Source organism: Mobula birostris, chromosome 1 (genome assembly GCF_030028105.1).
Source record: "Mobula birostris isolate sMobBir1 chromosome 1, sMobBir1.hap1, whole genome shotgun sequence".
In the NCBI taxonomy this organism is placed as follows: Eukaryota; Metazoa; Chordata; class Chondrichthyes; order Myliobatiformes; family Myliobatidae; genus Mobula; species Mobula birostris.
In genome coordinates this window covers 32577998-32602934 of record NC_092370.1, presented here as the reverse complement: position 1 = coordinate 32602934, position 24937 = coordinate 32577998, and the positions used below count along the sequence as shown (strand labels likewise).

General features: G+C 41.1%; 1 protein-coding gene across 4 annotated transcripts in view; it reads right to left on the bottom strand.

The window, feature by feature from the left end:
- Positions 1 to 7529: 7529 nt before the first annotated feature.
- The window catches only part of LOC140195382 (elongin-C), a 31549-nt gene continuing 14141 nt past the window's right edge, over positions 7530 to 24937 (bottom strand). For 3 of the 4 annotated variants that reach the window (XM_072253598.1, XM_072253607.1, XM_072253623.1), the window contains 3 exons: positions 11081 to 11137; positions 9083 to 9226; positions 7530 to 8124 (listed from right to left, as the gene is read on the bottom strand). In XM_072253598.1, coding sequence (XP_072109699.1) covers positions 7934 to 8124; positions 9083 to 9226; positions 11081 to 11084 — 339 coding nt within the window. In that variant the 5' untranslated portion in view covers positions 11085 to 11137 and the 3' untranslated portion in view covers positions 7530 to 7933. Of the gene's footprint in view, positions 8125 to 9082; positions 9227 to 11080; positions 11138 to 12085; positions 12177 to 24937 lie in introns of all 4 variants that reach the window. The other variant, XM_072253615.1, reaches the window with a different exon arrangement.

Here is a 24937-nt window from a genome sequence, read left to right as displayed (position 1 = left end):
GTTTCCTAACAGGAGATCCAATATTGCATCCCCTCTAGTTGGTCCCTCTATATATTGATTTAGAAAACTTTCCTGAACACATTTTACAAACTCTAAACCATCTAGACCCCAAACAGTATGGGAGTCCCAATCAATGTATGGAAAATTAAAATCCCCTACCACCACAACTTTATGATTCCTGCAGTTGCCTGCTATCTCTCTGCAGATTTGCTCTTCCAAGTCTCGTTGACTATTGGGTGGTCTGTAATACAATCCCACTAATGTGGCCATACCTTTCCTGTTTCTCAGCTCCACCCATAAGGACTCAGTAGACAAGCCCTCTAATCTGTCCTGCCTGAGCACTGCTGTAATATTTTCCCTAACAAGCAATGCTACTCCCCCACCTTTCATTCCTCTGCCTCGATCACATCTGAAACATCGGAACCCTGGAATATTAAGCTGCTAGTCCTGCCCCTCCTGTAGCCAAGTTTCACTAATTGCTACAACATCATAATTCCACGTGTCAATCCACGCCCTCAACTCATCCGCCTTCCCCGCAATACTCCTAGTATTGAAATATATACACCTCAGATTTGCTTAAACTTTCAACATCATTTATTTTCACCCCAGCCCCACTGTCAGCTCTGGCACTCTAGTTCCCATCTCCCTGCAAATCTAGTTTAAAGCCTCCCCAATAGCACTAACAAACCTCCCTGAAAGGATATTGGTCCCCCTGTGGTTCAAGTGTAACCCGTCTCTCTTGTACAGGTCCCACCTGCCCCAGAAGAGGTCCCAATGATCCTGAAATCTGAAACCCTGCCCCCTACACCAGTTCCTCAGCCACTTGTTCCTCCTCCAGAGCGTCCTATTCCTACCCTCACTGGCACTTAGCGCAGGTAGCAATCCTGAGATTACTACCCTTGAGGTCCTGCTTTTCAACTTCCTACCAAGCTCTCTATACTCACTGTCCAGGACCTCTTCACTCTTCCTTGCTATATCATTGGTACTGATGTGCACCACGACATCTGGTGCACTGGTATGATTGTTACCCTATTAAAGCAGATGGAAACCTCTGACTTCAGCAATGAGAGATTGAATATGCCATTAAACACTCCTGCCAATTAGCTGGCACAGGTTTTCAGGTCCTACCAGGTACCCCATCAGGACCTGAAGTCTTGCGAGGGTTCACCCTCATGAAAGATATTCTGACATCTACCTTCACGGGGTCACCAGCATCTGCAAGGATTCACACCAGTGTAGTTTTATTCTCCCTTTCAAAGCTTGGGAGTCAAGCTTCACAACTATTCATGATGTTAGGTTTCACCTTATAGGAAGTAATGGCCCACAAACCCTGCCAGAGCTGATGTGCATCTGACTCTAACTTCAATGGTAATTGGTTTTTTTCTGCTCTTAAAATACCCTTTTGTAGGTTATAGTTGGACTTCTTGTATAGTACTGGATCACTGCTACAGATCTAGCCCTCAGCAGACTACGAATCTCCTGGATCATCCATAGCTTTTGGTTTGGGTATCTCCAGTGTGCTCTCAAAGACTCATCTACACAGGTCTTGAAGAAGTAGGTGACCACAGTGGCACTCATTCAAATTTGATTATGAATTCCTGAATATTGTCCAGTCCACCAATTCAGAGCAGTCCTGTATGTGTTCCTCCACCTCCTTTGTCCATACCTGTTTGGTCCTCACCACTGATGCTGTAGTTTTTAGTCTCTGTCTATATGCCAGAAGTAGAAGTACAGCCAGGTGATCAGTGTGGATATGGGATGACATGGTAAGCGCTCTTGATTGTGATGAAACAGTGGTTCCACAGGTGATATGTTGGTGGCAGTTTTCAGAGACTTCAAGCTGGCCTGGTTGAAATCCTGTGCAATGATAGGGAAGGCATCAGAGTACACTGTTTCATGACTGCTGATCATGGTGCTCAGCTCCTCCAGTGTCTCTCTGACATTGGCCAGAGGTACAATGTACAATGCTACCAGGATGTCAGTGAAAAACTCTCTCAGCAGATAAAATATACAACATATGATCAGGTTGGGTGAGCAGGACTGAGACAGAACTGTCAAATCTGTGCACCTTGATGAATTAATATACTCTACCTCCTCTACCTTTAAAAGACTTGGTTGTCCTGCACTGAACGGTGAAGCCTTCGGGAGGCACTGCCGTATCCAAAAAGGTGGGGTGAGCCACGTTTCCATGAAGCAGAATACATAGCAGTTCCTGATATCCCTCTGGTACAACTGTCTTGCTCTGAGGTCTTCAGTTTTATTTTCCAGAGACTGTACTTTGTCCAGCAGGATAGAAGAGATAGTAGTCAGGAAAGAAAGCAACAGAAGATAGAAGCAGGCAATAACATTAGATTAATAGTGCTGATTATTAGATTTCAAAATATCATTAATTTGATAATCTAACCTAACCATTTTCATGTCTGTCTTAGCTGATGTAATATATCTGGTCAGAAAAGGATTGTGTTTTTCAGTTTAATGTGTTTTAATATACAGGTATTACAAAATATTTAACAGTAACAATTTCCTCTCTCCAAGACAAACTGGAAAATAAAACAAGCTTTTACAATTTCTCAACTTTTCATTCCACACCTCCCTTTAATATAGCAATCTAACACAGTTCACAAAAACATGAAACACCAAGCTGTGTGATGTCATGAACCCCATGACGGGTTAAAGAACCAGCAAAGATGGAAAACACTTTGGAGCCCAGTATTGCTATAAACTAATAATATTTATTAGTAACTATGCAATGCAGTAATATAAATGTAGATAATCAAACAGGTTAGCAATGATTATATGTATGAGTAAGTATATCAGTAAGTGTGGAAATATATGTTATGAAAAATCAAACTTCTTTAAGTCTAGGGTAAAAAGATACAGTCTTACGATGATGAGTAAAGTTCAGTTCATGGTATTGAGTTGAATAGTGATGGAGAGAGAGAGAGGGAGAAATTTGAGTCTTCAGGTGAGCTGACGCCATCAATCTTCTCGTTGTCCAAAATCCTTTAAAAGTCACCGACTGTGACTTTAACAAAGGGGACTGGTTTTCCGTGGTGGAGCTATCCCCCAGGCGAGGGCGGACACATGGACAACTCCTCACCAGTCAACCCTTTTCCTCTTTCCACTGTTAGAGCGATGGATCAATCCTCCAAAACCCATTTTTTCTGTGGACACAACAATGCTCATTCAGTGTCCAAACATGTGTCTGAGGTCTGTATCACCTGCCCTCCTATTTTATCTTCCTGTGCTGAGCATCAACTGTCATTCAAATAATCCCTCCTTCCTTTGTCTGTGAAGAAATGCACAAGCAGGCAAACTGTCCTTGAACAAGTATCAACAACCTGCCTTCGGTCACCATAGCAACTTTTGAGCTGCTCGGTGCTGTCTCCAACTCCAGCAGAAATTCAAAAGTTAACCAGTGCCTTAAAGTGACAGTCCAGTTAATCTTCCTCTCTCTCTCTCTTTTACAAACAAGCTATCGATGTTAAATAACTCTCTCTCTCTCTCTTTTCAAAAGTACAGTTAATAGGGCTACTTCAGGATCCCCTCACAGTGAGATGTTAGAATGGCTGACTAAATGCCTGTAAAATGTGAGTTTTTAAGGAGTGTAATTGAAAAGAGTTTAAGGGGTGGAGACAGAGATGCAATTATTCTGCCATTGGAGGTCGTACAAATCAGATTTACTCAGTTAATTTCGGGCATGAGAGAGCTGACCGAGCATGAACTGGGAAGGTTGGGTCTTTACTTTTTGGAGTTTAGAAGAATGAAGGTTGATCTTACTGAAACATAAGATAATCAGGACAAAAATGTTCCCACTAGCAGGAATGCCTCAAACAAGGAGATATAATTGCAAGAAGAGAGTAATTTAGAACTGAGGTGCTAGAGATTTTTCCTGGCGGGGGTAGTGAATCTATGGAATTTGCTGTCCAGAAGGGTTGTGGAAGCTAGAACATTGAAACTATTAAAAGATGAGGTAGTTTTTGAAATTTTGCTTGAAAGTTTGAAAAACGTCTTTGAAATTTTCTTGGATTTTTAAAAAAAGAATTTAAAGATCTGGGAATTGACAGCTTTGGAAAACTGTAAAGGAGTTAAGGCTTCAGGAATACAGCCATACTGATGGCAGGGAAAGCTTGAGATGCTTCCATTTTCTTAACGTGTTATTCCAGAGCCTTTGTATAAAAGGTTATCTACCAACAGAAAGTGACTGATTAAATTTATCGCTATTAAGAATTTGTAGAATTCCAGAAAGCAACAGCAGAGATAAGGAGATACAAGTACCAAAGACAGACAGAAAACCTTGGGGTAATGAGTGATGAGTGAATTACTGCAAGTCAAGATGCAGTAGAACTTTAGATGACATAATGAAGAATGAAGATGATCAAGCATTAGAATAATTTGTTAGAGTCTTTAGTTTTCCTGTTAACCATTTCTATTACATCCAAATATAGTTGCTAGCACCATTAAAAAAAGTTAAATTCAATCCTTAGTTCTTGGGAGAAATGAAGGCTGAGGTCTTCTAGTGGAGATTTTATGCAGGAAGCATCTTTTGCTTAAACATAACTTCATTCGTGGCCTAAGATTCCACGCTAGCTGTTCAGAAATTCTATAAAATGGCATCTTATTTTTGAAGTTACTTGAGTGACTAGCATGGTTCATCAACTTACCATCTCAATAGTAAACATGTGAAAATACTAAGATGAAATCTTACTACTAGACCTTTCAAGGGGCTGACTGCATTCCCAGAATGGCTTTAACAGCCAGCAATGCCTTAACACTGGCTTGCCAACTCTCGAGATCAACGCAGATATCAAATATCGTGTCTTTTTTCATTGAAGCATTCAAAAACTTTTCAGAACTATTAGAAATATTTCAGGAATTAAAACACTAACTCAGTTAAAATAATTTAAAAGACTTAAACAGAGAAACAACAAAAGGTGTTATTACTCTTCCTTGATTCCTTTCCATGGGTTTTCTGTCCTTGTGCCATCTGATTTAGCAGGCACATGAGGAACCTATTTCTGCTCCACTCAATTCAATGAGGAGTGTACTGGCTCAGTGCATGTGTCCAGAGGTTCGTCATTCTCCTGAGCCAAGCTTCGGCCTAGTGTCATGGAGTTCCTTTTCCATTGCCCTGTGCTGCAAGCAATGTTACATCAAAACTTCTTTTTATACTTGTACATTTTCTTTATATGTTATATAATCACGCAGCTTTCAATTGCCTTACTACATAATTCTTTTAAGGAGGTTCTATAATTTCAATAGTATATAACCATGCAAGAAGCACATCACACTAACAGCACAGAGACAAAAACATTTTAAAAAGACAAACAGCATATTGAAGTGTTCAAGATCCTATGCTGGTCAAATTTGAAAACTGAGCAGATTCAATTGGGTGTGTGTCTGACAGTTCTAATGTTAGGCTTTCATTCAGATTCTTGACGGGTCCTCCAATAAATCAGTTAGTCCTGTTAAATGTAGCATGTGTAGTAGTTTTCCCTCCCTTTGAAACTGGTGCAACCAATTGATGTTCCTACATAAAGCTTTGTGTAGTATATGCAGACTTATGTATCAATTCAAATAACTATTTGCTACAAACCCATCATGCATAAATTATTGCAAGCAACACACATAAAAGTTGCTGGTGAATGCAGCAGGCCAGGCAGCATCTCTAGGAAGGGCTATCCCTTACTCACTCTTCCTTCAGTTAGTCCTGACGAAGGGTCTCGGCCTGAAACGTCGACTGCACCTCTTCCTAGAGATGCTGCCTGGCCTGCTGCGTTCATCAGCAACTTTTACATGTGTTGCTTGAATTTCCAGCATCTGCAGAATTACTGTTGTATGCATAAATTATTGATTTTATCCACAAAAACCAAGGGACCGGAAAGCCACATCCAGAATGAAAGATCTGGTTGTCCTTCCAGAGAAAGTATATAATAAAAAGAGCTGCAATCAGCAATGTGGAATTTGGTTATGACCTGTCCTCAAAAATAGAGGAAAAGTTAAATTCAATTAACTATTGTTCATTCATTTTCCTCTCAATGATCAGCATTGTGATGGAAGATATCATCAACAGTGTTGTCAAGTGACATTTACAAATAACCTATCACCACTGCCTATCTGGGTTTCACAAGGAGCACTCAACTCGAGATTTCATCATAGTCTTTGTCCAAACATTGATCTGAAAGATGAATCCAGAGGTCATATGACAGTGTGACTTTCCATATTATCAAGGTAGGAGCGGACTAAGTGTGGTATCAACAAGTCCAAATAAAACTTAATTCAAAGCATATCAAGAAGAAAACACTCTAATTGTTGTAGTAACCCACAGGTAGATATTATTGTGGTTGTTTAAGGTATTCAGTTTAGGTGGTCTGACAGCACTTTCCAGATCCGTGGCCCCCATCTTAAAGGACAAGGGCAACTGATCCATGGGAACAGCACCACCTATATGTGCTCTTGAAGTATACCATTCTGATTTCAAAATATATCATTGTTCCTTTAATGTCACTGGGTCTAAATCCTGGAACTCCCTGTCCAACAACATTGTATAAGTAACTTCCACAGAAGGACAGCAACAATTCAAGAAGGTGCCCCAATATCAACTACTCAAGGGCATTTAAGCATGGGGAATAAATATATCTTTTGCACTGGTTGGGTGGCGGGGTGGAGATGCGTCTCTACCAAAGGCTCTCCTTCCCTCCACTAGCCTGTAGGTCATCCTTGGGCAAGGTGTAGCACCTGCTTAGCCCCCCTCTCCCCCGATCAGTATCACGCAAAGCCATGGGAGCAGGAGATGGATGGTCATATGAGCAGCTGCACATATCACGAGTCTTGGTTAAGCAACCACTGACGCAAGGCAGATAGGCTCTGAAGGCAATGGCAAAGGACTTCTGTAGAAAAATTTGCCAAGAACAATCATAGTCATAGAAAGACCATGATCATTACGTCATACAACACGGCACATAACAAACAAGAGCCAAAAAGGGGTTTTCCTCTTCTTGGCATATATTCATAGCTTAGTTACATGTATGACACTGCTGATGGAGTAAAAACAGGTGCATTCCATTCTGTATGACTGATGTTCTTCAACTTGTAAACAAAAGCTCACCACGTCCATAAAAAAAATCTACATGATACTATCAGAAGTAATGGACGAATACATCAAGATATCCTGCTTTCTTCCACAATTCCACCTCACCCACCCCGACCAAAAAAAGTCCGTGATTGGTCAAAGATTTATTTTTCCCAAAATGAAACTAAAGCATTTCTGATAATTTTTGCATTTAACTTTTGAGCATGCTCTCCCTTTGTGGAAAGATTAGATTTTTGGTGAAATATTTTGCCATCTACATGGAGAAATGAAAATTCAAGATAAATGCAGTTAATAGCAAATTTCATATGCAGTATAAAGACATACATAAAATAAACTTGTTGCATTGTCAACCTACTAGAAAACTGAGATTTCATTCATGATAGAAGTCTCATGTTGTGGTGCAGCACAAACAAAGTTACATACTAATACAATATGGTTACCGTTTTTAAAGACAGTTTATTACTTGTCAATCCTATAGGGGTACCGGATAGAAATTCAGCTGAAGTTTGTATCAACATCATAACAGAAAAGTGTGGATATTTGCGGTACAATTGTTCATTTTTCTTGAAAAACGGGGAAGCTGGAAACCATCTGCACACCAATATGGAACATCATGAGATAGGAGAAAACAACTAATTCACGTCATGTACAAGAAGCTAAAGGAATCCCATTACCTTTACTTTACGCTTGAAAAAAAAACATCTCCATTAAAAGAAAAAATTTTGGTGAGCTATCAAGACATAAATGCAACACCATTTTAAAGTCACTTATTAATTCTGCAAGTAGTTAAATACAGAAGTTTAACACCTCACATTGGATTATAAGTTACATTTTTATTTTCTAACAATCTAAGAAGTTTGCAGCCATCAGCAATTCCAGTGCAATCTCTGGGGCAATTGGAAATTCAGGAATCTCTGTAGAACTGTTGGTGTAGCGAACCTTGTAGGTAAAATACATGCATACTTTTGACAGCACATGGGATGGAATCTCACGAAAATTTACTTCATTTGTTTCATTTTCAGCAAACTGACCTGAAAAATTAAAAATAAATATCAAAATAGTGTGTTAAATTAATTCTCAACATCTGCTTTAGATGGATATTCTTTATTTTTCAAAAAAAACTATAAAGACTTGCTCATTTTGAAACCCATATAAATATAAGTTATACCAACAAATTGGAAGGATGCACATTTCTACTGTTTTCAAATACATAATCAAAACAAGCCAGCAATAAAAAAAAATCTGCCTTCCCACACCGTTGCTTTGGCAGCAACCTGTTCTGTGCTTCGTCTTTCTTATGGAGATGGCAGTGGGAACAACCCTAAAGGCAACTCTAAGACTGAAAGGCAAGTTAACTTGGTTATCCTTTCAGACAGCTATAATTGAGAACTCTGCCAGAATACCTGCCTAGCAACTTCACCATGATGTTGCTTTAACCATTCCGACTTTCAGCTGTATTCCGACAGTAAAGGGGTACTTTCATTCTACAGCAAAACCTCAAAATTTAATTTTAGTGGTAGAGTTTTATAAATGATAAGTTACAATCCAAATACTAACTTGAAGTTTATCCTAGGCTTTAAAACCCATACTTTAAATTTTGTTTAACTTTGCAAAATTGCACTGTAAAATCATTGCATTTCAGCAAAAATAAATTTATCTGGAATCCCCATCTTATGGATTTTATTCCCCACTAAATTTAAGTTAGTTTCATTGCTGAAAGATTAAGGAAAATTTTGTCCTGAAAGTATTTCTGTAAAGCTCGGTGTTTACAACTATAGCAGAAATCGTTCAAATGTTGTGATATTCTTGGAACCTGTCTTATGAATAAAGGTAGTTCATTTAATAACACTGGGAAATTATATAGTCTCCTATTCCACAGGAGGGAGTAGGAAGTAACTGAAAAGAAAGTGACTGAAGGGATTGCGCCTTCCAAATGTATAAGATCCAGCTACTGTACCTTACATCATTAAATCCAAATCATTAACTTACCAGGGCCACTCAACATAGCTTTAATAGTGCCAGATGTCAGTGCATGTTCTCTTTTCACAATAAATTCATGACCATCAGATGAAATCAACTTCACATACATAGCATCTGGGCCTTCGCAGCCTCCATAAGTTCTCTCTTCGCCATCTGTAAGATGTTAAAATAATATTAGCTTAAAAATTCTATGGTTCATTTAATTAAATCAATTTAAATCCACTAAAATTCATCAGATTTGAAAATGTTTAATACTGTAAGAATGAATTCACTAGTATTGTGTTTCTAATTTCTACTTTGTGAGACAGAGGCTACTACAAAGCAGATACAACTGAGTCATAGAACACTACAGCTCAAAAACAGGCCCTGTGGCCCATCTAGTCTGCACCAACCTATTTATCTGCTGGATCGTAGCCCTCCATTCCACTCCCATCCACGTGCCTATCCAAATTTCTCTTAAATGTTAAAATCGAACCTGTATCCACCACTTCCACTGGTGGCTTGTTCCACTCTCATCACCCTCATTTTCCTTTTAAACATTTCACTTTTTACCCTTAACCCATGACCTCTAGTTCCAGTATCCCTCAACCTCCGTGGAAAAAGCTAGTTTGTATTTACCCTATCTATACCGCTCAGAATTTTGTCAAACCTCTGTCAAATCTCCTCTCATTATTCTATGCTCCAGGGAAATTGACATCTTGCTTGCAGGTAGGTACCAAAACTACCTCACAAATGTCTTATATACTTCAACATAACAACCCAACTCCTATACTCAGTACTTTTATTTATGAAAGCCAATGTCCCAAAAGCTTTCTTTATGACCCTATCTGCCGGTGACACCACTTTCAAGAACCTATGGGTCTGTGTTCCCAGATCTCTCTGTTCTACTGTACTCCTCAGTGCCCTACCTTTCACCACGTAAGACCTACCTTGGTTTGTCCTCCCAAATGCAACATTTGTTTGCATTAAATTTCATCCGCCATTTTTCAGTCCATTTTCCCAGCTGGTCCATATCCCACTGCAAGCTTTGATAGCCTTCCTTACTGTCTTCTACACCTCCAATCTTGGTGTCATCTGCAAATTTACTGATCCAGTTTACCACACCATCATCTAGATCACTGATATTGATGACAAACAACAACGGACCCAGTACTGATCCCTGTGGCACACCACTAGTCACAGTCCTCCAGTCAGAGAGGTAACCATCTACTACTGCTTTCTGGCTTCTCCCACGAAGCCAACGTCCAATTACTACCTCATCTTGAATGCCAAGCGACTGAACTTTCTTGAACAACCACCCATTAGAACTTTGTCAAAAGCCTTTCTAAAGTCTACGTGGACGACATCCACTGCCTTGCCTTCATCAGCTTTCCTGGTAACTGCCTTGAAAAACTGTACAAGGTTGGTCAGACATGACCTTGCATGCACAAGGCCTTACTGACTATCGCTAATCAGTCTGTCTATTCAAATAGTTATATATCCAGTCGTTTAGAATATCTTTCAATAATTTATCCATCAACTTATGTCAGGATTACTGGTCTATAATTTCCTCACTTATTGTTAAAGCCTTTCTTAAACACCAGAACAAACATAACTATCTTCCACTCCTCCTGCAATTTTAAAACAAAAGGGCAAGCAGCAAGTGTTTGAAAACTCAAACACTCGTTGCCTGAAAGCAATTTAAAAAAACTTACAAAAAACATGACAAAAATTGATCAAGGATAGTAAAGAAATCTGGCAATCAACCTATTGGGGAATGTGAGCAATGAAATTTAGGTTATCATATAACACTTTTGCTGTTACCATCTGACATCCTATTTGTCATTCAAATCAGCACAAAACATTCAACAAGATCAAAACTGTGTAATATTAAACAAAATATAAAATTTATTTTGCAGGATACTTCCTTGGCTTAGACCACTATATGATTTTATTGCACATTGATTCACCTTGTACATCTAGCAAATACTGATACAAAAATAAATAAAACACCAGGAAAATACTTGCCCATTTCCCTCAGAGATGTGCTACCAATTCTTCAAAAGCAAACCTTCTGCTGGGGCCCTAAAAGGAGGAAAAACAAAATGGTAAGTTTCCCGTAAACTGTTGAGTTGTTTCCATGGAATTATGAACCTTCAATGTATATACAAGAGCAATTACTGTAACTAAAGGTGTGAATTCATTTTTAGCCAACACATCTACCAAGCAGAACTTGTAACTTTGTAAATTCTTCATTCCAGAGGGTTAAAAGTTGATTGGCTTAAAAGTAAGTTGGGTGAATGACTGAAGACACAGTTTAAGTCATGCTGAAATTTACATCTTCTATGTAAACAAAAATGTTGTTTACCTGGCTTCCTAGCCTCTTTGAAAGTTAACTGTTGCCTTTATCCAACCCATACATCACATCCAATTGTGTTAAATAAAAACAAACTTTCAATTCCCATCCCATCATGTAAATCCTTTTATGGGTTCAACCTTTCCTATTTCTGACGTTTTCCAGATCTACCACTCCGTCTAACATCCTGCATCATGTTCTGAATTTTTATCTTCAGTTTGCAATGCATCTTTCTTCTCCTTCCATTCCATCAGCCAGAATTATTAGTTGATTCAGATTTTCAAGTTCATGCAATTCCTTAAAGCATTCATTTCTGGCTTTATTTGTAACCGTGTCTAGCCAAAGAAGTTGCCAGCTACTCCTTTCCATGCTTCTAAGGTCTCTTTAGATAAATTTTCAACCATATTTTGGATTTTAAAAATGAAGGAGAGGCAAGTAGTTTAAAGAGATCCATCCAACTTTGGTGCTGGATAGAAGAGGTACAAATATCATTCTTAAGGACTGCAAGGATCAAAAGGATTAGAAGTAGGTAGCAGCATGTGTTTTTTACAAAGTTGAAGAAGAAAATAATTATAGTCTAAATAATTGAAAAGCTGCAGATACTGAACATATGGAGTAATAACAGAAAATGCTAGACCCTTCTGACGAAGGGTCTCGGCCTGAAACGTTAACTGTACCTCTTCCTAGAGATGCTGCCTGGCCTGCTGCGTTCACCAGCAACTTTGATGTGTCATGCTAGAGCCTTCAGCAGGTTGTGTCTGTATCATACTGGTGGAATGAGAAACAGAGTCAACATTCCTGGTCAATAATCTATCATTTTCTATCATGGGAATTTTAGTATTAATACCCTGGGAGAGTCTTTCTGGAATAATGAGCTGAGGTGGGTTGAATCTTCCACTCATTTAGTTATCCAGTTATACAAAATTTGAAGCATCTAATCAAACAGAACTATTTGAGGAAGCTTCAATGGCTGAGCTAATCACATTTTAGAACCCAATGTTGAGCAAGCTGATTCCAGACTAGACCTGAAAAATCTGTCAAATTAGTTTTGTGTGTCTATCACATACAAAGTAACATAAGTAATAACTGCAGATCCATTCCCGGTACATCTTTTTATGTAATCCTATTTATGGAGTGATACTAGCTAGATTTAAAAATAGTGATTTTAAATGTCTTCACTCATCCAAAGGAAAGCATCTAAAGTATAAAACAGAAAATAAATACTATTGTATGTGTTATCTTACTCTAGAATAGTATTAATTAACTCAGAATCAGGTTTATTATCGCTGACATGTGTTGCGAAATTTTTAACCAAGCAGCAACAGTTCAATACAATACATGATGATATAGAAATAAATAAATTAATTACAGTAAATATATAAATATATATTGAAAAGATTGAAAATAGTGTGAAAACAGAAGTAATATATATTTTAAAAAGTGAGGCACTGCTCATGGGATCAATGTCCATTTAAGAATCGGATGGCAGAGGGGAGGAAGCTGTTTCTGGATCACTGAGTGTGTGCCGTCAGGCTTCTGCACCTCCTTCTTGACGGTAACAATGAAGAGGGCATGTCCTGGGTGATGGGGGTCTTTAATAATGGATGTCTACTTGAAGATGTCTTGGATACTATGGAGGCTAGTATCCATGATGGAACCAATTTTACGACTTTCTGTAGCTCCTTTCAGTCCTGTGCAACAGCTACCCCCCATACCAGACAGTGATGCAGCCTGTCAGAATGCTCTGCAGGGTAATCTATAGATGTTTTCAAGTGTTTTAGTTGACAAATCAAATCTCTTCATACTCCTAATGAAATATAGCCACTGTCTTTCCTTCTTTATAGCTGCATTGATACGTTGGGACCAGGTTAGAGATGTTCAGATGTCTTGACACCCAAGCACTTGAAATTGCTCACCCTCGACACCTGATCCCTCAATCAGGACTGGACTGTGCTCCCTCGTCTTACCCTTCCTGAAGTTCACAATCAGCTCTTTAGTCTTACTGACACTGAGTGCAAGATTGTTGCTGCGACACCCACTCAACTAGTTGGTAAATCTCGCTTCTGTACGCCTTCTCATCTCTATCTGAAATTCTACCAACAATGGCTATATCATCAGCAAATTTATAGATGGTATTTGAACTATACCTAGCCACACAGTCTTGGGTATAAAGAGAGTAAAGCAGTGGGCTAAGCACACATCTCCGAGGTGCACCAAAGTTGATAGTCAGCGAGGAGCAGATATTACCAATCCATACAGATTGTGGTCTTCCGGTTAGAAAGTCGAGGATCCAATGGCAGAGGGAGGTTCAGAGACCCAGGTTCTGTAACCTAAAATCAGGATTGTGGGAATGATGGTGTTAAACGCCGCGCTATATTCAATGAACAGCATCCTGACATAGTTGTTTGTATTGTCCAGGTGATCCAAGGCCATGTGAAGAGCTATTGAGATCGTGTCTGCCATACACCTATTGTAGCGATGGGCAAATTTCAGTGGGTCCAGGTCCTTGCCGAGGCAGGAGTTCATTCTAGCCATGACCAACCTCTCAAAGCATTTCATCAATGTAGACGTGAGTGCTACTGGGTGATAGTCATTAAGGCAGCTCACACCACTCTTCTTAGGCACTGGTATAATTGTTGCCTTTTTGAAGCAGGTGGGAACTTCTGCCTGCAGCAGTGAGAGGTTGAAAATGTCCTTGAATACTCCTGCCAGTTGGTTGACACAAGTCTTCAGAGCCTTACGAGGTACTCCATAGCCTTGCAAGGGTTTACCCTCCTTAAAGACAGGCCAGCATCAGCCTCTGAGACAGAGATCACAGAGTCACCGAGTGCAGCAGGGATCCTCACAGCTGTAGTTATAGTCTCCCTTTCAAAGTGGGCATAGAAGGCATTGAGCTCCTCAGGTAGTGAAGCATCGCTGCCATTCATGCTACTGGGTTTTACTTTGTAGGAAGTAATGCCCTGCGAACCCTGCTAGAGTTCACTTGCATCCAGTGTTGCCTGCAGCCTGGCTCAGAATTGTTTCTTTGCTCTTGAGGTAGTCTTCCACAAGTCATATCTGGTTTTCTTGTAAAGACCTGTATCACCAGACTTAAATGCCACAAGTCTAATCCTCAGTTGACGACATACCTCCTAGTTTATTCATGGGTTTTGGTTTGGGCATGCAGAGCACGCTTTTGTAGGCACACACTCAGCCACACAGGTTTTAATGAGTCAGTAACATCTATGGCATATTCATCCAGATTTGAAGATGAATCCCTGAACACAATCCAGTCCACCGATTCAAACCAGTCCTTTAAGTCAGTGGTCCCCAACCACCAGGCCGTGGACCGGTACCGGGCCACAAAGCACATGCTACCGGGTCACGAGGAAATAATATGATTTGGCGATATGGAACAATATGAGTTAGCTGCACCTTTCCTCATTCCCTATCACGCACTGTTGAACTTGAACACCCCCACCCCCCGTTGGCCGGCCTGCAAGAATATTGTCAATATTAAACCGGTCCGCAGTGCAAAAAAGGTTGCGGACCCCTGCTGTAAGTGTTCCTGTGCTTCACTTGTCCATATCTTCTTGATCTTCACTACTGGTTCTGCAGACTTCAGTCTCTGCCTACACTCAGGAAGTAGAAGTACAGCCAGGTGATCAGACTTTCTGAAATGAGTCACGGAATAGCACGGTAAGCACTCTTGATGGTGGTGTAACAGTGGTCCAGTGTGTTGTTTCCTCTAGTACTACAAGTGATTTGTTAATGGCAATTATTTAGTGATTTTTTTCACTAAGCTGGCCTGGTTAAAATCCCCCAAAGTAATGGTGGAGGCATCAGGGTGTGTTGTTTCCTGCATGTTGATCATCTAGATTCTGCTTAACATTGGCCTGAGGTGACATGTACACCGCTACCGAAATGATTGCTGAAATCTCTCGCAGTAGGTAAAATGGATGGCACTTAATTGTGGGACATTCCAGGTCTGGTGAGCAGAAATGTGCACCAAGAGGCGTTGATCATGAGGCATACACCACCACCTCTGTTTTTGAGAGACTCGACTGTCCTATCCTGATGGTGTACAGAAAACCTGTCGATCTGAATCGCTGAATCCGGTACGGAAGGGGTTAACCAGGATTCTGTGAAACAAAGGACGCATGTAGTCCAGCACTCTAGCTCTGAGATCTTCGATTTTATTTACTAGAGACTGTATGTTTGCCAGCAAGATAGTCGGTGTTAGCAGTCTAAAATTGTCTCAAATGGTAATTATCAGAATTAGAATTATTTTGTACAGACAATCCAACATGGATGACAATTTTTACTGCTCGGTAACTTCAAGGATACATTATAATTACCCTTCATATTAGTCTCTGCTCAAATACAAAACCTGAACTGTTACTTAAAAGAAATTTTGATTGAGAACCTGTATATACCACTGCTTAAAATGTTTGATTAGTGATTGCTAAACATTTAAAAACTTTCCCCAAGTCCAATTCAAAATCCAAATACTGACAACTTATCTAGGTTTTTAAAAATAGTGTAAACAAATTACAACTGCAGCTCCATTTCCAATTATTTTGTTTCAAATGGAGCCATACAGCTGAATAAAGCCTTACATTTTTATTCTGTTGAAGGGTCTGATGGTGAGTTCCTCCAGAATTTCGTGTGTTTTGCTCTGGATTTGTGGAATCCATCTACATAATCTCTTGTGTTTATATTTTTATCTTCAGGCAGATGGGGCTCGTCAGCTGTGGTTGGCAGCTTATCTGGGAGAAGAAAAACTCTGATCTCAAACGTCTGCTGCCTTGAGGCTATACCCGCTTATGGAGCAGGCTTCGGGAGTAATCCCTGAGGAAAAATCCGGAGCTGGAGTCCCTAGGACAATCCTCAGTTGTTTTCAATGATGACTGGTAACTTCTGTGACACTGCTGGTGCCAAACTGTATCGGTCTCTGCCGTTCCTTTGGATTCATCAGCTGCCAAGACAGGGGGAGCCTGCTGCATGGGCAACAGCTAGCTCTCCATATCATATTGCGCTGGCCTGCATGTCACATAGACAACTGGCACGCAATATCTATGGTTGACCCCGACCAATGGAGGACTCAGTATATTTTTATTCACTAAAAAGAAAAAAGTTGGTGATAGAGAACTGCAAAGTCCATTGACTGTATGCTCTGCAATGGAACTGATTATCACGGAAATACTAAGAAAAAAGGGGCTTCCCCCTCCCCTTTTCTTTCTCCCTAGGCCTCCCATCTCTTGATCCTTTCATATCCCTTTTGCCAATCAACTGTCCAGCTCTTGGCTCCATCCCTCCCCCTCCCACTATCTCTTCTTTCAGTTAGTCCTGACGAAGGGTCTTGGCCCGAAACATCGACTGTACCTCTTACTAGAGATGCTGCCTGGCCTGCTGTGTTCACCAGCAACTTTTAGAAGTATTACACAAGTGGCTTGTGGTTAATCAGGGATGCAAATATATCATCTCACTGTTGTTCCTTTTGTTTTCTCAAAATATTTGCAGATGTTACTCTTTGCTACATACCAATGACTTTGATAGTACAGCACGGGAACAAGCCCTTCAGCACACAATGTTGTGCCAATCCAAATAGTTCTTAAAAGGCCAATTAAACTAATCCCTTCTGTCAACACAATGTCCATGTCCTTCCATTTTTCTCACATTCATATGCCTATCTACGAGTCCCTAATGTATCTGCCTCTACTACCACCCAAGGCAGTGCATTCCAGGCACCCATCATTCTGTATAAAAAAAACTTGCCCCTCACATTTCCTTTGAAATTATTTCCTCTTACCTGAAATGCATGCCTTATGGTATTAGACATTTCAACCGTACAAAATATAAATTGTCTGTCTACTCTATGCCTCTCAAAATTTTATAATCCTCTATCAGTTCTCCCCTCAGCCTCTGCTGCTCCAGAGAAAACAACCCAATTTGTCCAAACTCTTGTTATAGCGCACGCCCTCTAATCCAGGCAACATCCTGGTAAACCTGCACTTTCTTGGAAGCCTTGATATCCTTCCTATAATGGGGCGAACTGAACTGTATGCAAAACTCCAGATGTGGCCTAGCTACATAAAACTATAACACAACTTCCTGACTTTTGAACTCAATGTCTTGACTAATGAAGGCAAGCATGCCATATGCCTTTGTAACTACCCTATCGAGCTGTGCAGCCACTTTTAGGGAGCTATGATCCCTCAGCTCATCAACACTGATTTGAGTCTTGTCCTTAACAGTACACTGTCTCTTGAAATAAAAATATGGGAGCTAGGACAGAGTGTATGTTCCATTTTTGGTTTGGTGAGGTGTACACATATGATGTGTTGGCTTGCTGACGTATGCCATTCATGTACATTTACATATAATCTGTAATGAATCTTGTAACAGCCAAGAACGCTTAATCAAACAATGTATTTACAATATACTCAAATAGTACTGAAACATTAAATAACACCCCATCCTGCTTAGCTATAAACTCCAATTCAATATAGAATACATCTCATCTGTTACACTGAATGTGTGTCGGTTGTCCATCGTTTCAGACGATGACGTAAACCCGTGCAGGAGGAGTTTTATCGTGAAAAAGCCATTGCACTGGGACAGTTCCACAACCTGGACCTCAAAAATCTTGGTCCAATGGTACAAAAAATCGTCGCAACTGAAGACTTCCTCTGCAGCAGTGGATAGCCATGACAGCTTCTGTGCCTTGTCATGCCCTTCACTTCCCGTGAAGCGTTGCAGCACCTCCTTCTTGGCTGTTGGTTCTTGTAGCTGATCTCATTCACCCAGTCTGCTGCAACTGGCTTCGCATGCTGAGTTAGGCACACCCCTATCTCACCGGGGTCAGAAGTTCCTCGCCACCCTCACCTTGTTTAGTCTGCCTTTCGAAGCGGTGTACCAGGGTGTGGCCATTGTTGCAGTTACTCGGAGCCACAGGTGAGAGCTAGGTGGTGGGTGGGAACCAAAGGTAGATGAGCTGCCCCTGGGTGGAGTACGACAAACCGGCACCAGAGGTGCTACCCCTCCCTGGACACCCCATACACAGTATACTACACATACAACTACCAATTCTAAAATTTTTAATTGTCCAATTCAGGCATCAAGATTCAATCACTGTGGACGATTTCTTACTCTTGTGGGATAATTTCATTCCTGATACGGGGAGTCATTCTGCTTGACAGGTGAAACTTGTGGCTGTGAAACAAACTGTGAGTACAGTGTTTGACATCACCTTTTCCTCTACTTTTCTGAAAGCTGCCTCACGATGTTTTTTCCATTGCCATTTCTTCCTGATCTGTAGTAATGAGTTCAAGAGGTGGAGAACAGTAGTCTGGTTTGACAGGAACCTGTTATAGTAATTGACAAATCCAAATATGGCCCTTTTTGAGTGTTTGTGAGAAACACTTTGGAAGCTACTTCCATCTCCATCTGTAGGTAGACCTCAGCTAAATCCACTTTGCTGAAGTGTTTCCCTCTAGAAAGGCTTGCAAAGATATCCTCTATCCTAGGCAGAGGGGTATTGATCAACTTTCAGTACTGAGCTGATGGTAACCTTAAAACAGTGGTCCCCAACCACCGGGCCGCAAAGCATGTGCTACTGGGCTGCGAGGAAACGATATGATTTGGCGATATGAAATGATATGAGTCAGCTGCACCTTTCCTCATTCCCTGTCATGCACTGTTGAACTTGAAATAACCTACCAAATCATACACAAAACCCAAAATAACACTAACATATAGTAAAAGCAGGAATGATATGATAAATACACAGCCTATATAAAATAGAATTAATGTATGTACAGTGTAAGCCAAAACCGATTTGTAGGAAAAAAATTGGCACGTACACACATGCGCACATCACGCATGCGCACACAGGTGCCCGCACAAGGCTTTGTGGTCATGGTAGTCTTTCTCGGGGTAAACACAAGTGTCCTGTATTTGGCTGCTACTTTTGTCCCTTATTTGGGAGTGAGAAAGTTGGCAACCCTACTTGAACATCCCACCCCCCACCCCCCGTCGGCCGGTCTGCAAGAATATTGTCAATATTAAACCAGTCCGTGGTGCAAAAAAGTTTGGGGACCCCTGTCTTAAAATCACTACAGATCCTGACAGATGCTTCTTGACTATTGGCAACACTGGTGTTGTCCGTGGCTCCACTCAAACATGCAAAGAATTTCTTCAGCTTCCATTTGATCTAGCTCACTGGCTAGACCAAAGCTTTACCTGGTGTATTACCAGCATTGCTCAGTTTTCTGGCAGCTGTTATATTCCATTTCTCACTGTTCCAGCAGTTACTGCTCCCTGCTGTCCTTCCACTTACACCTCTTCCAGAAGGATTAATTACCAGTAACAAGCCTTCAGTGCCCTCTCCTCATCCATACCAGTCTCTATCATTACATCTCTAACCACTCAACACACAAAATGCCAGAGGAACTCATCAAGCCAGGCAACACCTATGGAAATGAGTGAACAGTTGATGTTTCGGCCTGAAATGTAGACTGTTTCCTATGTTTCACAGATGCTACTTGGCCTGTTGAGTTCCTCCAGCATTTTATCTGTGTTGAGTGGATTTCCATCATCTGCCGATTTCTCAACTCTAACCACTTGATCTATTTATTTATTCCTAATTCCAGCCTACAGCTGAGTGATAAGTAAGGCAAAACCAAAAAGTGACAGTATGGCCTGAGGGAGCCATCTCATGGCTTCAGGACTGCTTCAAGTTCACAGAGTAGAACTTGCTGGCCTGCTAAGCAACACACCATTTAGGAACTGACAGAGCAGATTCCCAACCTGGAGTCCTCGGTTAATGGTAGGGATTCATGGCATAAAAACGGCTGGGAATCCCTGATTTAGAGGGAATATACCACCGTGCACATGCACTATATAAATTACTGTGTAGACAAAGTCGCCAGCAATAAAAACATCCGTGTATTCACGAATCAGAAGCTATGGCTGAACAATGGAGTCCGGAACCTACTCAGGGTTGGGACCAGGTAAAACTTTAAAGGAGGCATTAAACCAGCAAATAAAGATACAAACAACAGATAGAGATACACTTCAATAACGCTAAAAATAAAACCTGATGCATGTGAAAAGGCATCAGGTCCATCACTGACTATAAAGGAAAGATTTCCTGCCCTGCAGTAATGCCACACCAGCTGAGGAGCTGAACAACTTACTTGCTCAGTTTGACAGGAGCAACAATGAACTGGCGATGAAGGCTTTGACACCTAAGGAGTACACACATTGCTGACACTGTGCACACCAGGCGAGATGTACTTTCTGCAGTGTCAAGACACGCAGAGCAGCTGGACCAGATGGCATACCCAAGTGGTCCTCAGGGAATGTGCTGACCAGCTAGTAGAGGTTTTTACTGAAATCCATCAGACTCTGTCTGTCCCTTGCTCTGGTCCCTGCATGCTTCAAAACAGCAACCATCTTACCAATCCCAAAGCAGTCAGCGGTAATATGCCTGAACGACTACAGACTGGTTACACTTATCCCTAGAGCTGTCAAGTCCCTAGAGAGACTAGTTATATACCACATGAAGAACGCCATCCCTGCTACTCTGGACCAGCACCAGTTTGCTTACAAGACAAACAGATCAACCAAGGAGGCCATCTCCATAGCGTACTGGAACACTTGGAGCATAAGGACACATACACCAGAATGCTTTTTATTGACTACAGTTCTGCCTTCAACACTATACTCCCCAGCTAGTTGACTGTTACATTACACAATCTGTCAATATGCCAACTTAAAACTGGATTCTAGACTTTCTTACCTATTGCACCCAGACAATCAGACTAGGCAAGTTACACATCAACTTCTCTGTCCCTGACCACTGGTGCACTACAGGGATGTGTACTGAGCCCAGCCCTTTTATATTCCTTTCACCCATGACTGTGCCTCTGCCTATGCCACTAACTCCATCATCAGATTTACAGACAACACTACAGTGATTGGATTAATTACAAACAACAATAAAACAGCATATAGGGAGGTGAGACACATCAAAGTTACTGGTGAACGTAGCAGGCCAGGCAGCATCTCTAGGAAGGGGTACAGTCGACATTTCAGGCTGAGACCCTTCTTCTTCCTTCAGTTAGTCCTGACGAAGGGTCTCGGCCTGAAACGTCGACTGTACCTCTTCCTAGAGATGCTGCCTGGCCTGCTGCGTTCACCAGCAACTTTGATGTGTGTTGCTTGAATTTCCAGCATCTGCAGAATTCCTGTTGTTTATAGGGAGGTGAAATAGATTTCAGACAGAAATTTTCCAAATTGTGCAATCACCACAATCTTTCACTCAACTTTAAGAAAAGAACAAAGAAATTATTATTGACTTCAGGAAATCAGAAGGTATGAACAGGCTCAAACACTGAAGCATTGGAACGTTAAGTTAGACAACAAGACATAGGAGCAGAATTAGGGCATCTAGCCCATTGAGTCTGCTCCCTCATTCAATCATGGCTGATCCTTTTTTTTCCACCTCCTCAACCCCAGTTCCTGGCCCTCTCCCCGTAACCTTTGATGCCATGTCCAATCAAGAACCTATTAATCTCTGTCTTCAATACATGCAATGACCTGGCCTCCACAGCTGCATGTGGCAACAAATTCCACAAATTCTCCTTTTCAAGATGGCACTGCATACGCCAGCCATGTTGCGAGCTCTATTCCAAATCTACAGTATACTACTAATTTCTACAATTGTCTTAGCATTTTCTGTTCAAGTAGCTGATAGTCACATCAGATACGATAGACTGACCCTTCTGTACATCGGAAAGATGGCATTTACCCACTATGTGCTGTCTTTCCTACACTTAGGCGTTCCATGGGAGACACATCTCTTACACCGCCATTACCTCAGAAGAAGTGCCAGAGGCGAGGGGGAAGGGTGAGGCTGAGACGGCGTGCAAATCGACCGTCACTCCCTAGCATACTCCAGGCTAACGTTCAGTCCCTGGATAACAAGCTTTGTGAACCGAGAGCCAGAATCTCCTATCAGTGGGAAACAAAGGAATGCAATGTTTTGTGCTTCGTGGAGACCTGGCTGATAGAGGAGATACCGGATCATTCCATTGAGCCCTCTGGGTTCTCCCTGTTCCGGGCAGACAGATCGAAACACCTCACTGGGAAGAGTACAGGAGGAGTGGCATGCTTCATGGTCAACAATGCTTGGTTGACCCCCAGAATGTGCATGCCCTCAAATCCTTTTGTTCCCCAGACCTGGAATACCTGGTGCTGCTGTGCAGACCCTACTGGCTGCTTAGGGAGTTCACGGCTGTTATCGTCACAGCGGTGTACATTCCGCCACAGGCTGATACTGACCTGGCTCTCAAGGAACTGTATGTATGAGATCATCAGCACGCTGGGGACTACACACCCAGAGGCAGCATTTTTATGTGTTATTTGGTATGATTTGGCAGCTTCATAGCTTAAAGGTTACTGGAGAGAGTGTTTCTGCTGACAGCACTTCCGCGAGATTTTCGCTTCCGAGAACAGGGCGGCAATGATTGTAGAAAAGTATTTCTACTTTATATAGGCTGTGTATTTATCATATCATTCCTCCTTTTACTATATGTTACTGTTATTTAGGTTTTATGTGATATTTGGCATGATTTGGTAGGTTATTTTTAGGTCTGCGAACACTCACAAATTTTTCCCATAGAAGTAAATGGTAATTGCTTCTTCACTTTACGACATTCCATCTTACGAACCGTTTCATAGGAACGCTCTATCTTCGGATGGCGGGGGAAACCTGTACCAGTATGAAAACCATCTACAACTCATAATGTCTATGGGGTGGGCTTGCAAAATCGTGATGGACTCATCTCACTGTAATATAATGTTAAGAAGTTAGCATCTCGCAGGCCTCTTGTAATGTAATGTTAAGAAGTTATCATCTCACAGACCTCTTGTGACCCTGGCTATTTTGTATGGGTCATAGCGGCTAAGACTTTGACAAAAAGCATAGAATCATAAGTGTTTCTCACAAGATAAGCTGAGCAGGTGATATTATTCTTGGTATGCAACCCGTGTAACTTCAGTCCTTGCTTAAGAACAACTTATACCATTGTTTGATTAACTGCTGTAAGAAACATAGCGCTTGCTAGATAAGCATTACAAGGAATGCCTGTTTCAAGGGTGGGAAGCTCTGAGGGGTAAGCTTATGTCTGGCTGTATAAGGGTAGTTAGCTGTTACACAAACAATTTATGGCTAAGTTAAACGATACTCATCTGTACAGAAACTAAGGGGGTGAACCCACCTGTATCTATGTACGTGACTGCATATGTATGAAAAGCACTGTATTTGCTTCAGAAGCCAGAGACCCCCCGGAGCAGACCAAGAGATTGCTTAAGGAGGGTTCTCTCTGGTAACTTGCTAATAAAGTGTTGAAGTTACATTCACCGTAGTGTGTGGTGTCTTTGCGTCGGGTTGATCGAAAGAAGTTTACGACATCACTACAGTAATCACCCATTCAATCTCCTACTATCTGGCAGGAGACACAGAAACATCTCTGCATGGACATCCAGACTGAAAAAAAAACAGCTTTTCCCCCAGGGCTGTCATGCAACTGAATAATGACACCACCCACCCATAGTCCATAGGCACTATGGACAATCTATAAGTGCAATACATGATTTTATATGTATATAATTCTCTACACTATGTTTAATTATTGTATTTGATGGGGCAGCCACTATATCTTAATTTTAGAGTTGCTTGTTTTTAAATTCAGTTGTAACTTAGATATCACTCTAAATAACTTGGACATTATTCTAAATTCAGTCATTGTGTTTTTAGTAATTGAATTGAGTACTGCTGCAATCTCGTTGGACTCAGCAACGACAATAAAGCTCTAACACTCTCTCCATCCCTTCTCTGCAAATTTAAATGTTTCTCAATTCTGAATGTAGGTCATTGACCTGATTTACTCTTGTTTCTCTCTTTATGAATACTATATCAAATCTGCTGAGTATTTTCAGCATTTTGTTTTAATTTCTGACCTTTTTGTGAACTACTGACCTGCTATCTCCAGCATTATACATGCAAGTCCACTTTGGGACTTCATCTTTTTCCATTGAGAATGGGGGAGATTCAAACAAGAGGACATGAGTTGAGAGTTAAAGGGCAAAGGTTTAGGGGTAACATGAGGGGGAACTTCTTTACTCAGAGGGTGACGGCTGTGTGGAGCGGGCTTCCGGCAGAGGTGGTTGAGGCAGGTTTGATGTTGTCGTTTAAAGTTAAATTGGATAGATATATGGACAGGAGGGGAATGGAGGGTTATGGGCTGAGTGCAGGTCGGTGGGACTAGGTGAGAGTAAGAGTTTGGTATGGACTAGAAGGGCCGAGATGGCCTATTTCCATGCTGTAATTGTTATGTGGTTATATCTTTGGTTAATTTTTCACTGTTACATTTCTTGTTTGGCCTAATTTGTAGAATTATATTTTCTCCAAGACATCAGAAAGTCCACGGTTCACAGGAGAGTTCATACTGAATTTTACAACGATGCAATCTCAATATCCA